The sequence below is a fragment of the Melanerpes formicivorus genome, unplaced genomic scaffold (assembly GCF_026170545.1).
Source record: "Melanerpes formicivorus ecotype bairdi unplaced genomic scaffold, bMelFor1.0.p_v2 SCAF_3, whole genome shotgun sequence".
NCBI lineage: Eukaryota > Metazoa > Chordata > Aves > Piciformes > Picidae > Melanerpes > Melanerpes formicivorus.
This window is the reverse complement of record NW_027142355.1, coordinates 15,795,298-15,811,025: the sequence shown is the minus strand read 5'-3', so window position 1 is coordinate 15,811,025 and position 15,728 is coordinate 15,795,298. Positions and strand designations below refer to the sequence as shown.

Here is a 15,728-nt window from a genome sequence, read left to right as displayed (position 1 = left end):
CCGGTCTAAACCTCAGCTTCAAAACATTCCCCCTTGTCCTACTGCCAGACACCTTTATGAGAAGTCCCTCTGCAGCCTTCCTATAGGATCCCTTCAGGTATTGCAAGACAGCTCTAAGATCCCTTCAGAGTCTTCTCTAGGATGAGCAACCCCAGCTCCCTCATCCTATCCTCACAGCAGAGGTGCTCCAATCTTGGATCATCTTTGTGGCCCTGGCTCCAGCAGCTCTGTGCCCTTCTTATGATGGGGACACCAGAATTGGAATGCTGAACATTTTATAACCACTGAGAGGATTCTGAATTTTCATGTGAATATAATACATTTTTTTTTGTAGAAGATTTTTCATTTGAAAATATTTCCTTAGTTAATTATGGATTTTTGTCCTTGATACTAATATGAAAAAGAAGAATTCTTTTATATTTTTATTCCAGTAATGGAATTTGTATCTTTTTACATTTTGTTTTAATTATATTTTGTCATTTTTTTCCCCCTAAGCTTTCTCACGATTGAATGCAATTAGAAGGAGATGAATTGGAGTGGTTAATAAATACTTTTACATTTTGATTTGATAGGCCTGTGATACAACAAAACGAATTACAGGTTAAATCCATAGTAGGCGTCACTTTGATAGCACTTTGTACACCTGTGGAGATTTACAAGCAGTCTTTCATCTCCACTGAGATCCTCACAAGCCTCCCATAAATGCCTTATCAGCAGATCACTAAGGCACAATCTGTGAGCTGTTGCATTTTGGCTTCAGCTCAACTCTTCAAATCCCCATCCTCTTGCTGATCTCTCTGCTGAGGAACCATTCAACAGACATCATATTCCTGTGACTTCCAAGTACGTTTCAAGTACTCTACAAACCAAGAGTTCTCTATTTCTATGAGAAATATGTCCTATGTCAATATCACATTTAACATTGCACAAATAACTAAAAGCTTCCCTGAATGGGAATGGACAGCTGCACCTGTGCTCTAACTAGTATACTCATCTAAAAAGGCGGCTTTTCAAACAAAAAATGAACAAGGAAATTCAAAGGGAAAAAAATGAAAAAGGAAAAACTATAGATTAAAAAGAAGCCATAAAGGAACCAAACATCCCCAAACATATTATTAAAACAAATATGAGTGATACATGGATGATAAAATCTTGGGTTTAGGGCACCTGGCATACTTTCTTCTATGCAAAATGCTGGCAGAAACTGAACAGCAAAAAATGCAACCATACCTCTGTGTCAACTGGTGGGAAACACAGCTACTGAGCAATCATTTTTCACAAGAGCAAACATCTTTATGCCACATTCCCTATATCTAGAGCTGTTTTTCCAACATGAGACTCAGTACAGAAAGTCTTTGTGATTACTGTGTGTAGCTGCAATTTAGGCTTTTTTTTTAATTATTATTTATTTTTATTTTTATATTTATTTTTGGTCAATTCTGACTAAAATATAAAACTGGAATTTCAAAACTAGATCTTAACTCAGCAGAACCTTCTCTGACTTAAACAAAACTTCTGATGTGACACATCACAGATTCAGGGGGCTTTGCTTACCTGTATGTGTAAGGCCCTCTTTGTTCAAGCTTTGGACGTGCTCCTCTGTCTAATACATCTGAAGGATTTTGCACATTGAAAATCCAAAACTGTCTGTAAACCGAACTTCCTGGCACAACCCAATTTTCATAAGCAGTGGTACCGTTTACAATGACAGCTTGCTAAAAGGACAAAAACCAAAGCTCAAATTAACCACACAAAAAAAATCAGTGACAAGCTGCATTGACGTTCCAGGTGATTATAGGAGATTTCTAAAAAACAAGCAAACAAAACCACAACAACCAAAGGCAATCTTATCATCAGTATGAGGCATGCAGCAGGCAATTTTGGTCAGCATTTGAAAGCAGCCTGACGTGCCTGCACTCAAGAGTGCTAAAATAAGAGCCCACAAAGCTGTCACTATAGCCAATAACAAAATTTTGCTACTGTTGCAGTCAGGTGCCGACTATGTTACAAAATATTTGTGAAATCCACTGATGAATTGTAAAAAGAAAATCTTTGAAAGGCTAAATGATACCAAGCAGTTTTTTTAAATTGCTGAGCTACTTTTCATACATTTGAAAGGGAAGGAAAGAAGGGTTAAATGTGAGCATTACTCAAGCAACAAGTAATTTTGCAACCAGAGAAAGCAAACTGAGTTCCTGAAGGGCTGGGTGTTTTTGCCTGACTTCGATATAAGGGGAAGAAGGACACTGAGAGGCTGGAATGTGTCCAGAGAAGGGCAACGAGGCTGGTGAAGGGCCTGGAGCACATGGCAATGAGGAGGGTCCGAGGGAGCTGTGGTGGTTCAGTCTGGAGAAGAGGAGGCTGAGGGGAGACCTCATTGCTCTTTACAACTACCTGAAAGGAGTTTGGAGCAAGGAGAGGTCCAGCCTCGGAAATATTTCTTCACAGAGAGGGGTCTCAAACACTGGAATGGTCTGCCCAGGGCAGTGGCGGAGTCACTGCCCCTGGAGGTGTTTAAGTAGCATGTGGACCTGGCACTTAGGGACATGGTTTAGGATTGACCCTAAACTGGATCCAAGGTTGGACTCAATGATCTTTGAGGTCTCTTCCAACTGGATGTTTTTTGTGATTCTGTGAAGACAGGACCACAGGAATCACACTAGAACAGCCAACAGCTTTATGTCTGTGGTACTCAGCTATAGTACAGTAAATGTGAATTCAGTTCTTGAGACTGTATACTGAGGAGAGTTTGACAGCATGTTTCCTGTATTGTCAGGGAAATGTCTGATTTAGCTGGCATACATCAGACCTCTTTCTATGTATTTTCCCATACCCCTGGAATAATGTAGTTTTTCCTCTTGGTGGTAAAAATTTTGAGAAGTTTTTCCATAGAATGAAAAATCCAGCCAGTGTGACTCCAACACATAATTGTTTTTTCAGAGTTGTGAGATATTCATTAGTTTATCTGCACACCTCATAGAGTCCCCTCAGGAACTGAAAGGCTGGAATCCCTCCAGATAGCGAGAAAAGTCATTTTAAATCACAAATTGATAGATTTTCTTTCTAGCTTAAGTTTCCACCTCTGGAGTTTGCTTAGCAAACAACACAAAATCAAAATGAAACAAAAGAACAAAAAACCCCACCCCATCAAACAAAAAAATAACCCCACAAAAAGATCCACAAACAAACAAACAAAACAAACAACAACAAAACCAAACAAACACAAAACAAAGCCCACAACCAATGAAAAGCTGCACCAGGGGAGGTTTAGATTTGAGGTGAGGAGAAAGTTCTTCACTGAGCGAGTCGTTTGTCATTGGAATGGGCTGCCCAGGGAGGTGGTGGAGTCCCCGTCCCTGGAGGCGTTCAAGAGGGGATTGGACGTGGCACTTGGTGCCATGGTCTAGTCATGAGGTCTGTGGTGATAGGTTGGACTCGATGATCCTCGAGGTCCCTTCCAACCTTAGTTATACTGTGATACTGTGAAAAAAAACCACCAAACCCATGTCTTGAAGAATTCATAAACCAGTCAGGGCTTTGTCTGTGGAAAGCCTCTTTGTATGGTAGAATTCCACATGTCTTGCTGGAGGTGTAAAGCATAGGGTTTGCTGCTATAATTCATGTGTGTTTGTGTGAGAGCAGGAAATGCTGCAGCAAATGTGTTATCAGCTCGAGGTCTTTCACTCAGATTCAACAGATAAAATTATCTTCACCTTAGTTCTGCTAACCACAAGAGGCCAAAGACGCTATCACAGCTGTGGTACAACATGGACAGACCCCATCTTCATCATGAAGAGAGAAAAACTTACATGGATTGGAAATCACCTTTTCAGTTTCCACAGAGAATTGCTCAAAGACTCTGAGACTAGCAGGCTGATAGAAAGGTGCAACTCTGCTCAGCCAGTCTGTGATCTGTACTCAGCTGAGTCCTGCAACAGGGACAGGCGCCAACATTCAACCTTCTGTTTCTGTGTAGCTGGGCTAGGGAAGTAGTTAAGGATTCCTGACAGCTTTATGGTCAAGAGGACAAACTAAGCTCTCACAACAGAGCACAGATACAGAGGTGAACAGAGAAGTTTCAACTTTGTGAGAAAAAATTTTGAACTAGTGTTAATTACTTCTTAAAAGAAGTTTTCCCCTCCATCCATCCCTCCATCCCCTTATCACCGTTTGCTAGGGATTAAATCAGCAGAGAATAATATGCTCACTCCCCTGCTCCTGAAGTTTTCTCAGAGTACCTGAGCCATAAGATGTATCTCCAGGATGGGAGGAGAGATGGAAATAGTCCTCAGCCTGCCTCCAGCTTTAGGTATTTTAGACACTGAAAAACATTTTCTGCAATGATCATATATTAGGACTTTGTGTTCACTTGGAAGAATATAAGGAACATGCTTCCTCACAGCTTTCTCCATGTAAAGGATTTTATTTTTACCATAGGATGGATATTTGCTGTAGTCCTCTCATTTTTCAGGGAAAGCTGAGGGTGCAGGACTTTATACCAGCTTTTTAGTACAGCGAGGCCACCTCACCTTCCCACAGAAATTGAGACTGTAGGCTGTGACAAGCCTTTTAATGTGCTTTCTTTACTGGCCCTTATTGTACTCTACCATACCAGGTACTTTCTTAACAATCTAGAACAAAGTTGCTGTCCACCTGAAGAGATGGCATGGCTCTGCTATATTTTTCATGCAAGAATAACTACTATGTCCATATCACAGTAAATGTCAACAGAGAAAAACTACTTTGGGCCTTGCATGAAGGTGTCCCTGGGACTACTCCGTGGATTTGCAGCCTACCATTTACTCCATGCTAATGCCACCGTGAACACTCTTGGCTTCAAGGGGACAGCTGATCCAGCATGACAGTGCTGCATCCAAAGGGTCAAGCTGGCTCCTGCAGCTCCTGGTACCTGAGCCACATGTCTCTCCCTCCCTTTCTGCCAGCTCTCATTCCTCAGGCAGAGGTTTCTTCCTGCCAGAGTAGAGGAGGATGGTTTTTTTTTTTATAGCTGGGTTACCTTTTTACCAGTGAGCTACTTGGCTCAGCAGTGTGGGCAGGGGGAAGGATCAGATGACAACAAGAGTTAAAACAAGGGAAGCAGCAGGACAAAGGAGGGAGGGGGAGGAAGGGACCAAAACCATTATTTTTGGTGGCATTCAGCCATTATTGTTATTAACATTTCTCCCATAAAGGAGGAGTGTATAATTCTGTGTCACATGCTTCAAGAGTGCAAATAGCAGCTTAACGTGGAGGAAAATCTAAAACTCTGTCTTTATTCATGTCTTCAGTTAATAAAACTCATATCCTCACACCAGCAAATCCTTGAATTTTCACTGTCTGATCACTGGTGAGGCCAGCCCTAAATATTGCACCTCTCTATGACTGGTCACTTGTATATTCCCCTAGCAACAAAGCCCAAAATTTGTGAAATTATGAAAGATAGTGTAATTTGGGAGACTACTAATGTGAAAGACTCATGCAAGAGTTAACTGTTAGCAAAAGTAGCTCTACAATATGTGATTGCCACATATCTGAGTTCATGTCATGACCTAACTCTGCCAAACTGAAGTGAAATCAACGGGAACTTTAATCACTTTTGTTTCTGACACAGTTTTTGTCCAGCTTGTGATGGCTCGACTGGCAATACATGAATTCAAGAAACGTTGAGCTGTCAGCAATAGGAGCTTGCTGTGTTTTGTTGCTTTAAGCTAAATTCAACCATGACAAAGAAACATAAAATGTAAGACAAAGTTGCTGTCTTAAAAAAAAAAAAAAACCAAATAAAAACAAAAAGGATCTGTCCAGATGGACAAGAGATGCCATTTGCTGGGAAGTGAGAGATGCCAGGAATACTTTTGGCTGCAACAAACTCTTACTAATTTCTGTGTTTGGCTGCATATGTAAACTGGAGGAAACAAACAATATTTTTCTATAAAACTGAGTAAGTTAAGTTCTGGAAAACAAATAATCTTCCTCCACTGTGCTGCTGAAAGCACAAACAGCCATTTATTACCTTTTAAGTGACAATTGTTAGCTTATTATTAATATTTCGAGTCAGCCTTTTTTGGATCAAAATTTTTAGTCATTTTTCAGTCCTTGATCATAAAAAATATGGAAACCAATATATGCAATTAAACCATTTATGTTCTGCTGAGCAATTGCTTTAGCTTCATTAATTTAGACAAAGTAGCATATGAATGCTACAAACATAATTTTAAATTAGAAGTGTTTCTTTTGCCTCTAGTAGCTGAGGAGGTATAATCTGGCCAAACATATACAACAGATATGTAGAGAGACAGGTGGCTAAACATAATAACACCTAAAATTGATAGCTTTATTTCCAAAAATAGCAGAAACTAACCCCAAGGGCTCTACAGAAAGAGTGTAGCACCAAATTACTGTGGCAAATCATACATCATTCTGTGTTATCAATTCCTCACTAATTAAATATATTAAATATAATTTATGTGGTTTCTGATAACTTCCTGAGAGCACATAGCCAGGTATAAAGCAAAAGCTCTTACAAGAACTAGTGATAAAGAATTTTCTGGCAAATAAATTAGATACCTGTGAGGTGGAATGGTTGGACCTAGGTGGAAAAAGAAGAGATGAGCAGGAAAAAAATAATTATCAAATAGGAATTTTGCTTCAATAAATAATATTGTTTTAAGGGAAGGAGAGGTAAGAAGTAGTAGTTAAGTCATGTCAAAATATGATCTTCCAACAATATCAGATGCCACTTTCTGATTTGTTTTGAATTCTCCTTGCCTTTTGGTTATTTTTTATTAATCCTGGACACAATAATATTTAATAATAATGATGTAACTGAAATACCTGGAGTCATAGAATCAAATAAGTATAGAATAGCTTGGGTTGGAAGGGGCCTCCAAAGGTCATCTACTTAGTTAAAAAGCTACATATTTATGGCCCAAACCAAAAGACTGCTTTTGTAAAGAGCTCCAAAACTTTCATATTTCACTCCTGATTTATAAAGGACAGTTTTGTAACCTGCTAAGACCTTAATGGAAATGGATCTCTCCCTAGATAGATTCAGTGTATGAGGAAACTAGGAATTTTGCCCTTTCATGTTCAAATCAAAGTCACCTTTTAAGGGGTATATCCCCTCTCCCTGAACAGCATCAGAATTGAAATAGCTTAGTACTAATCTCATTCAGTGGGTCCTTGATAAGATGCTGCTGGTGGTGTCATTCTGAGTCAGCTCTTTAAGGGAAGCCCTCTGCTATGAGGAAAGGCTGAGGGAGATGGGATTGTTCAGCCCAGAGAAAAGAAGACCCCGGGGGCACCTTAGAGCTGCCTTCCAATACCTGAAGGGATCCTACAGGAAGGCTGAAGAGAGACCTTCATAAGGGACAAGGGGTTTGAAGCTGAGGCAGAGCAGATTTAGACTGGATCTTTGGAAGAAGTTCTTCAGTATGAGGGTGGTGAGACTCTGGAATAGGCTGCCCAGGGAGGTTGTGGATGTTTCCTCCCTGAGGGTGTTCAAGGCCAGGTTGGATGAGGGCTTGAGTCAGCTGAGTCTAGTTGAGAGGCATCCCTGCCAATAGCAGGGGGATTGGAGTAGATGATCTCTAAGGTCCTTTCCAACCTGAGCTATTCTAGGACTCTATGCTTTAAAATGCCTCTAAAAAACCTTCAGAAAACATATGTAATGTTGAAATTTTTGAAACCTGCTGGAGACAGGTTATCTCAAAAAGATCTCATACACAAGTAGAGCAGTCTAGGGTGAGAGAAGATGGCAACTTGTTTTGTGCTGAAACAAAGTATGAAGTATGTCAATAAACTGGAACCCATGAAGAGGTAACATCTTGGCATTGCATAGTCAATGGACTTTGGGCTGTGGACCCATGAACTGTTCACTCGTGAAGAACAGCTCCTTCCTGCTAGGAGATAACAGAATACCTGTCAGGGCATCTGAGATAGACACTGTCTATGTGCACTTTCTTTTTGCTGCGACAACAGAATGCCTTCCAGCAAGATACGTGCTTCAGTGTTTACTCAGGTTAATCCCTCAATAAATGCAATAAAAGATAAATGAGGCTGGTAGGGTTTGGTAAACTGCAAAGATGTGTGCTTAAGGAAGAATCATGCTCAGGTGCTCTCTGCTACTGATTTTTGAAACTAAAGTTGTCCATATTTATTGGGACGTGCTAAGAAGCTCAACAGGACCTGCTTGAGAGTAACTTGATAATAATGTTATCAAAATTTAGTCAAATCACAAGTGAATTTATGATGATTTCTCTTGTTATAGTATGAACTCTTCTAGAACATTAGAAAAAAAATTCTATTTTGGAGGAAAAACACCCACATTTGTATCTCTAATCCAGCAATGACATTTTACAGCAAAATTCATTTCCCCTAGAAACATAAAATTGGTCTTACTGTGCTGCTGTCAATTCGTTCAAAGAACTTGGATTTACTCTGAGATAGGATAGGCAGAAAAACAATCAGCTGTCTTTTTTGAGCTTTGGATGGATAGAATTCCAGGCATGATTTTGCTTTTGAAATGTTTTTTCCCTTTTATTAAAAATACATAATTTTGACATTTGTTTTCACCCAGTGGATCAGGATTCAAGTTCAGGATCCAAGTTCAGCCTTATATGACTTCCAATGGAAACAGAAATGCTTGCAGGCCATATCTGAGGGAACATCTTGCTGATTAGGTTTCCTCCTGTACTAGAGTCTCTTTTCTTGAGAAATTGCAAATAAAACTTCATTGGACTGGATCTGTTTCAATGAAATTCTTTCTTAAAGAAATTACATTTTCAAAAGTGAAGGATTTCATGGGGAAAAAAAAATGTATTTTCAGTATGCTCTGCTCAACAGTTCTGCTTCCTCTGCAATCAGCTATACATTTATTTTAAATACAGCTGCAGTTAATAACTTTTTTTTTTTTCCCTTAGCCCTTTCATTAACACAGGTAAATCAGAATTAGTTAGATTTAAGTACTTCTTGAGTGTCTGCTGAACTGACAACACATTTCAGCTATTGCATCTTGGTGTACCTTTTCTGAGAAGGAATTGACTTAGATTTTCATGGTCTCACTAAATAGTCAGTATGATAAATAGGAAAAAAATAATCATATCATGACTTGTGCTTAGGAGAAAATGAAAAGTATCCATTTACTTGGACAAACACAGACTCTACAAATTTAGTCTTTTATGTTTTGTTTGAATACTGGTATGAACTTTCCTTTTTATAGACATTAGAAAAGCTACCTGAAAATAGGTACCAACATGAAACAAGATCACAAAGCAGAAAATTATAAAGAGGTTGAATATTACTCAGTCTACTACTTTACCACTAAGAACTACTCATGCAATTACTATTTCATATGTAGATATTTGCAAATCATGTTGTATAACTGGTTCATTATTATAAGTTAATGTACCATTGCTAATATATGTAATTTGCTTTGAAAAAATACTTCAAGGTGACAACACTCTGGATTAACTCCAGTTAAATAGTTAATGCAAGGACATACAGGGTTTTAAATCATTGTGCTTTCTAACAAACCTGCTATTTTTTCAGTATGTCAATCAGTTAAAATTATTTGCCAATATAGAGTATTATTCTCTTTTAAAATGTTTCAAGGTGGGTGAGAGATTATCTAGTGATAATTACCTTTTACTTCTCAATAAAATTTGAAAATCTCCTGAAAAAATACAATACAAAATAGCTGACCAAATTAAAATGTTGTGTGGAAGCCAATTTTGTTCGGTTACAAGTGACGTTAGGCAAAACCTCAATGAACAGTTGAACAATTCCTAACATTTCGTATATCCACCTCCACAACTGACTTCTCTGTAGCAGTCTTCAGTGCTACAGTACACCATCAGTACAACTAACCATCAGCCAAAGACCTTAAGGCCTCTAGATTTTTAACTGCAGAGTCAACCTTGGCTGCAGTGACCCCAAGTAGGATCCATGTCTCCATGGTGGACACTCTGGAGCTTCCGCAGCCTTTCACTCTAGTTTATTCCGTGATTTAGTCCCTCACCTTTACATCCATTTCACCAAAGCTCTAAAATGTTATTTTTTATTTTTTCTATAAATAAAAAAATCCTAGATTTTAAGGAAATAAACTATTATTTAAAAAACAGAACAACCCCACACACACACTCAAACCTAAACAAAAACTAATAAAAACACAACCACCACCACCACCAAAAACTGACAAAACCCAAACCAAACCAAATTAAAGAAAGAGGGGAAAAAAAACTGTTCAGGTCTATTATTTTGCACATTCCTTGAGTCAAGGAGATGTATATGATCAGATCCTGTAGTCTTGTGGAACACGCTGACTCAGATTATACAGCAACAAAATGTGAGCTGAATGCACGCAAATCTAGAATTAGCACAAGCTCCTGCATTAGAAGTTTGTTTATATTATTTAAATGCATGGAGTGACTAGCAAAATAAGAAAAAAAAAAGTGCAGGAAGATAACTATGTGGATCATAATGGGGAAAAAATAAAGAAATGATAAATAGTCATAAATAAAATAATAAGGAAAAATATTTGCTTCTAAAGTACATTAATGACAACATCTTGAAAACAATATTTTGGTTTCTCATGTGAAGAATGAGAGTAAGCAAGTAAACACAGCAATATAATTAATATATTAAATAAATATTTCTTCAGCATCTATTGCCAGAGAAGTTCGGATTGCATATTAAAAAATGAAAAGAAAAGGGAAAAAAAAAGTAGAAACAGAACACAAGACTTGGAAATAATGATTAGTCAATAGCCGCAAATAACACAAGCTGTGGAAAAATAAAAATAATTAAAAATTACCTTTTTTATAGCTTTGCCTATAATGTGGTCTCCAACTGGTATCAGAACTCCTCCAAAGATAGCCAGTACAGCACCGATGATGGCCCCACTGAGGAGCCCACAGTTTCTGTTACAACCCATTCCTGTCCTTTGTCAGGGAGTAGGCAGAGAATGTAAAAGTATCCCTACTGGAAGTCTTGACAGGTTCCTCTCACTTCTTGGTCCCAACGGACTAACTTATCTTCCTGAGAGAAGCTGCTAATATAAAGAGAGAGTGAACAAAAATCATATCCCGAAGCTCAAAGTACAAAGTACATTAGGTGAAACCGGTAGGAAGATAGCAAGTCAAAACCAGTGCCAAAAATGGGAAGCTAGTTACATAACATTATCATTATTCCAATTCTTTAAAAGAGACTGATAAGTTCTTTCATTATTTGTTTGTGGTTTGGGGTTGGGGGGGGGGGGGGGGGGAGGGTAAGGGAGGGGGTTGGCTCTGTTGCACTGTGACAAATTGACATAATGATTATTCAGCTGAGGCTTTGCCTAAGCAAAATACTCTCTAAAATTTCTCTGTGTCAAAGGACAAGTCTATAGACTCTGCTTTTGCCACAGCCTGCAATGCCTATGGCTCCCACTTCAGGAAAACCTGAACTTTACACCACTGGTGTGGTCTAACCAGGCTGTTTCTGCAGTATGCCAGTAGAAAGTCCTCAACAAGACCCTCAAGGCCCATCAGCACCTTGACAGGATGGAGCCTCTATTGCAAGGCATCTACAAGAAGATTGTTTTCCCAGATCTCTGTCAGTCCACAGTTTATTATTGATGTGATAAAATTTTGTTTCAGAACTTGATGAAAAAAAGGCGTGACTGGATTTTAGAGCTGCATCCTTACCATCACCTAGTTTCATCAATCTCAATTGTCTTACGGAAAGGCAGACTTTCTAAAGTGAGTCTAGATTTTGATCTTTGAAAGATGTAACACGTTATTTTTTCAAGACCATTCAGACATAGAAAAAGAAAAACATGTCTGCATATTCTCATTGGGAAATAACAGTTGCTGGTAACAAATGCTAATGTATCTTAAGATCTGGTGTTGTAAAGAAAATCAGAATGATACCAGTGCTAGGAGATACCATGAAATAAAAGCTCCCAGTGTTATTTTTCCTATTTCCTGTTTATGACTAACTGAGACCAAAGCCTGCATTATTTGCAATTTATTGTTGCTCAGGAGTTAATCATATCCACAGAATGTGCAAGTTTGATATTTTCTTTAGACCTCAAAGTAATAAAAAATCTGCTGATTTCTATTATTGATGTCACTGTATGTAGACTTCTTATTCTTACCAATTCCTGTTTGTAAACATTTTGTAATCATCACTAGATCAATTTTAAAGCAGTTATTAACTGCAGAATTAATTACACATTCAGGGACAAACACAGAGAGCCAAGGAAAACAAACATGGAGCAGAAGAGCAACTCAACCTGAATTCCCAGTTTGTTCATGAGGATTAATAGGTTAGGAAGTCTTCATGGGTTAGTAAATAGTAAAACAAGTCTAGGAAAGCACATGTTTCTTTAAAAAAAGGACTCCTACAGAACACATTGACATATAAGGTACCATGGTCAGCAGGCTAAAGATGCGCCCTCCCCGGCCCTACCTCTCTGTATCTGAACCCAGATTGCTCCTTTTATCTGTATTGGAAACCTACCTTTTGCCTGGTTTTGAACTAGCCACACTTTATGGCTCCCTTGCCATAAACTATTTCTGTACATTTGAGCTTGTTTGGTATTTTAGTCATTTCTCCTTGGATATTTTCAAGCAGAACGACCAAAAGACTATCTGTAACTCAGAAAAAATAGCTTTCCTATAACAGTCAGCCAGTCCATCCACCTGTCATCAAGTCATTCCTTGTGATGCCCACATCAAAACTTTACTCTTTGATGTTTACCTGTACATACAAAGAACCAAGAAATAAATCAGATTTGGCTAAACCAGGGACTTGGAACGTTCTCTTTACAGCTGCTAACCTGGCTTTTTTGTTGCAGGAAGCACATTAGACTTAAACCACAAGTTTCCTTAGTTGCTTTCCTCTCTATCAACTCTGTTGCTTTGTGCCTTTCACAGAACAGCAACAGAAATTCATCGAGGGAGTAACATTACCAAAAAAGCCAACACTTCCCCAAACTTTTAATGCAACTTGTTGCACTATTCAATGCAACTTGTTACACTATTCACAAAGATAACTGAAAGATGACTTGACTGGATTATAAAAACCACCAAGTTATTAAAGGCTCTTTGATATAGTGGATGGATGCATAATGTGGCTAATGGCAAAATTCAAAGTAAGCTCAAGTTAAAAACTCATTAGACCTGAAGAACTTTAAAGAGAAAGCCACAGAATCAACTTGGTAGGTATGTTCAGCTCAGGATCTTCAGTCTGGTAATGCAGTAATACAGCTGTGCAACACATGGAGCAAGTGATGTGGGGATTTGAAAACCTGACTGCTGTTACACTTTGTAGGAAATTTAAAGAGAATTAGAAATTCTATAGGAAAGCAAATTCTGAAAAGCGTTTATTTCAAGGTTAATTTTTTTCTCCTAATGGTATCCATTTAGCAATTCTTTTTTCTTCTAAGTGTGAAAATACACACTGTAAAATTTAAAATGGGAATTATGTCTCTTTGCTGTAAAGTTTTGTAAGAAGGCTTTTAGATATTGTTAGACCTTTTATCTTGTCTTACATACTGAAGCTTAAAATTCAGCAGAAATGCACCTTCCAGTGGAATACATCTCCATCTAAGTCTCTACAAGATGTTCCAACAGATTTTGCCAGGCAGACTAGGTGTCTCTCATGAGCACTATCAATAAACAGCTAGAAAGCAAGTGACTGCTAATAACTTGTGTCAGTTTCAATCTTCTGCAAACTGTAAAATATTCACCCTTCTCCCACCAAACACAATGCAATAGCAGTCTAGACATATCTCCATTTATGCAATTCAAATTATCCGTTACACAACTGCAATGAAGAGCACTCACAGCAGAACACTCAATTTCACATAAAGTCAGAAAGCTATTGTCATCTATCTGATGTAAAATATTAAGACTGAAGTGGAAATTTTCAATGTGAATGCAGATGTGCTTGGGAATTCATATTCAAATGAAAATCAATTTACCTTAAGCAGAACTGAAAGTACCATAACAAAATTAGATATTGCCTGTGAGACTATGGTATCATTTAAACTTAGATTTGACTACAGGGTTGATAAGAATATTCACTCCATTCTTTTTAACATTTCTTTTTCATGTGGTTTTCCATGTCCTTAATAGAATATTGGCAATGGAAATGGTCCATTCAGATCCCAAAAGAAAAAAAAAAATGCAAATTTAGAAGTGACTGAATTGGAGGAAAGACCAAAAATGTTATTAAACTTTTTCTTCCCTCTTTAACTTATACTTCTCTATATGTCAATTTATAGCATGCTCTTATTAACACACACACATATATATACATAAATTCCATTTTTTCCTTAATGATTTCTCCAGCTCTAATAATAATTTTTAACCAATGTGTGACAGGGACTGACAGAGAATCAGATTTATTGCCCCAAATGAGAGCAACTAGATGCGGAAGAAGCAGTCTGTACAGTGAAAATTAGAATGAGTTTTTAAAACTCCTATTGAAAGATTCAAGCCAAACCCATTGTGTTTCTTGAAATATAATTCCAGATTCTCCAAGGACAGATGGTGGGATTAAAATCCTGAAATTATTAAGAGATACATTTGCAAGGAAGAGGTTATTTCTGCTTTGCTTAGAATGTTTTTTTGCATACATTAAAATTATAGTTTTTTTATCTGTCATTGTAAATGCAATAAGTATCACTTTTTAAAGATGCATTTCTTAGACACATGACTCCAGAACTGTAGCTTCAAAAATATTAAACATCAAAGGGCAGAATGCAATTGGGAAAGCCAACAATACTAAATATTAAAAAATATCATTACTAATATAGTAATGAAGCATTTTAATAATACATGCAAAATTTCACTGTTCCCTGAAAATAGCTTTGCAAAATCCTGCCATTTTATTTCATATTACAAATAAATATTTTCAAAAGCTTTCAGTCAACTGATTTTAAAAGTATTTCTGAGGAAAACTCTCAGATTTTAAATGTATCATATGACTCACCTTGAATAAGGGCAAGTGACTTTTCAGCTGAACACACAAGGGCTTAACACATGACTTGCATCAAGTTACAAAAAGACAAGCAGCTAAATCTCCCCACCAAGCACATAGCCTCTAAACTCTGAGGGAGTGTTTATATATTCCAAGAGACGTCAGTTCCCTCGATATCCTTTTTTGCCAGAAGAAAAAGTTGCATTGGTGCTGGGGGTGGGGGGTGTGTGTGTTATTTTTACAGACTGACTAAAAGCCACTACCTACATCGCGTGGTAATATACTTAGCAGCTGCAATCTTTGTCAGATTTTGATCCAAGTGAGTCAAAGGTCAAGGAGACAAAAGGGTAACTTAACTTATTTGGCTCCTGGTCACTTCTCTAACAGACATTTGCTTTAAAACTGCTCATATTTGCAAGTTATGACAAACCAGTTCCTATCAGTTTCCTTAAGATACAGAGGATTTTCAAATATTCTTTGATATAGAGCATGCTGTGCTGTATAAATAAATAAAGCCTTACTATTGCAGTAATTGTCAAAATCCAAGCTAAACATCTTTGCAGCTTAATCATTGTGGTAGTATCTTTTCAAGTAAATAAAATCAGGAAATGTCAGAATAATTTTTTGTTAGGGTTTTGGGGTTTTCTTTCCCACAGATTATATTACAACATTTCCTCACAAAGTGTGAATGCTCTTCCTTTTTTGACTGTAAGTTCAATGAACCAGATATATTTCTTAATGTGTCTAAAAATCAGTTATTT

The 15,728-nt window shown here is 37.6% G+C and overlaps 1 protein-coding gene across 4 annotated transcripts in view; it reads right to left on the bottom strand.

Annotated features, from left to right (window-relative positions):
- Window positions 1–15,728, bottom strand: part of CD36 (CD36 molecule (CD36 blood group)) — a 38,660-nt gene that overhangs the window by 16,972 nt on the left and 5,960 nt on the right. The window contains exons 1-3 of one of the 4 annotated variants that reach the window (XM_068167640.1): window positions 14,980–15,099; window positions 10,814–11,050; window positions 1,555–1,715 (exon numbers count right to left, since the gene is read on the bottom strand). In XM_068167640.1, the coding sequence (XP_068023741.1) occupies window positions 1,555–1,715; window positions 10,814–10,933 (281 nt within the window). In that variant the 5' untranslated portion in view covers window positions 10,934–11,050; window positions 14,980–15,099. Of the gene's footprint in view, window positions 1–1,554; window positions 1,716–10,813; window positions 11,051–14,979; window positions 15,100–15,728 lie in introns of those variants that run through there. The other 3 variants (XM_068167657.1, XM_068167649.1, XM_068167665.1) reach the window with 3 other exon arrangements.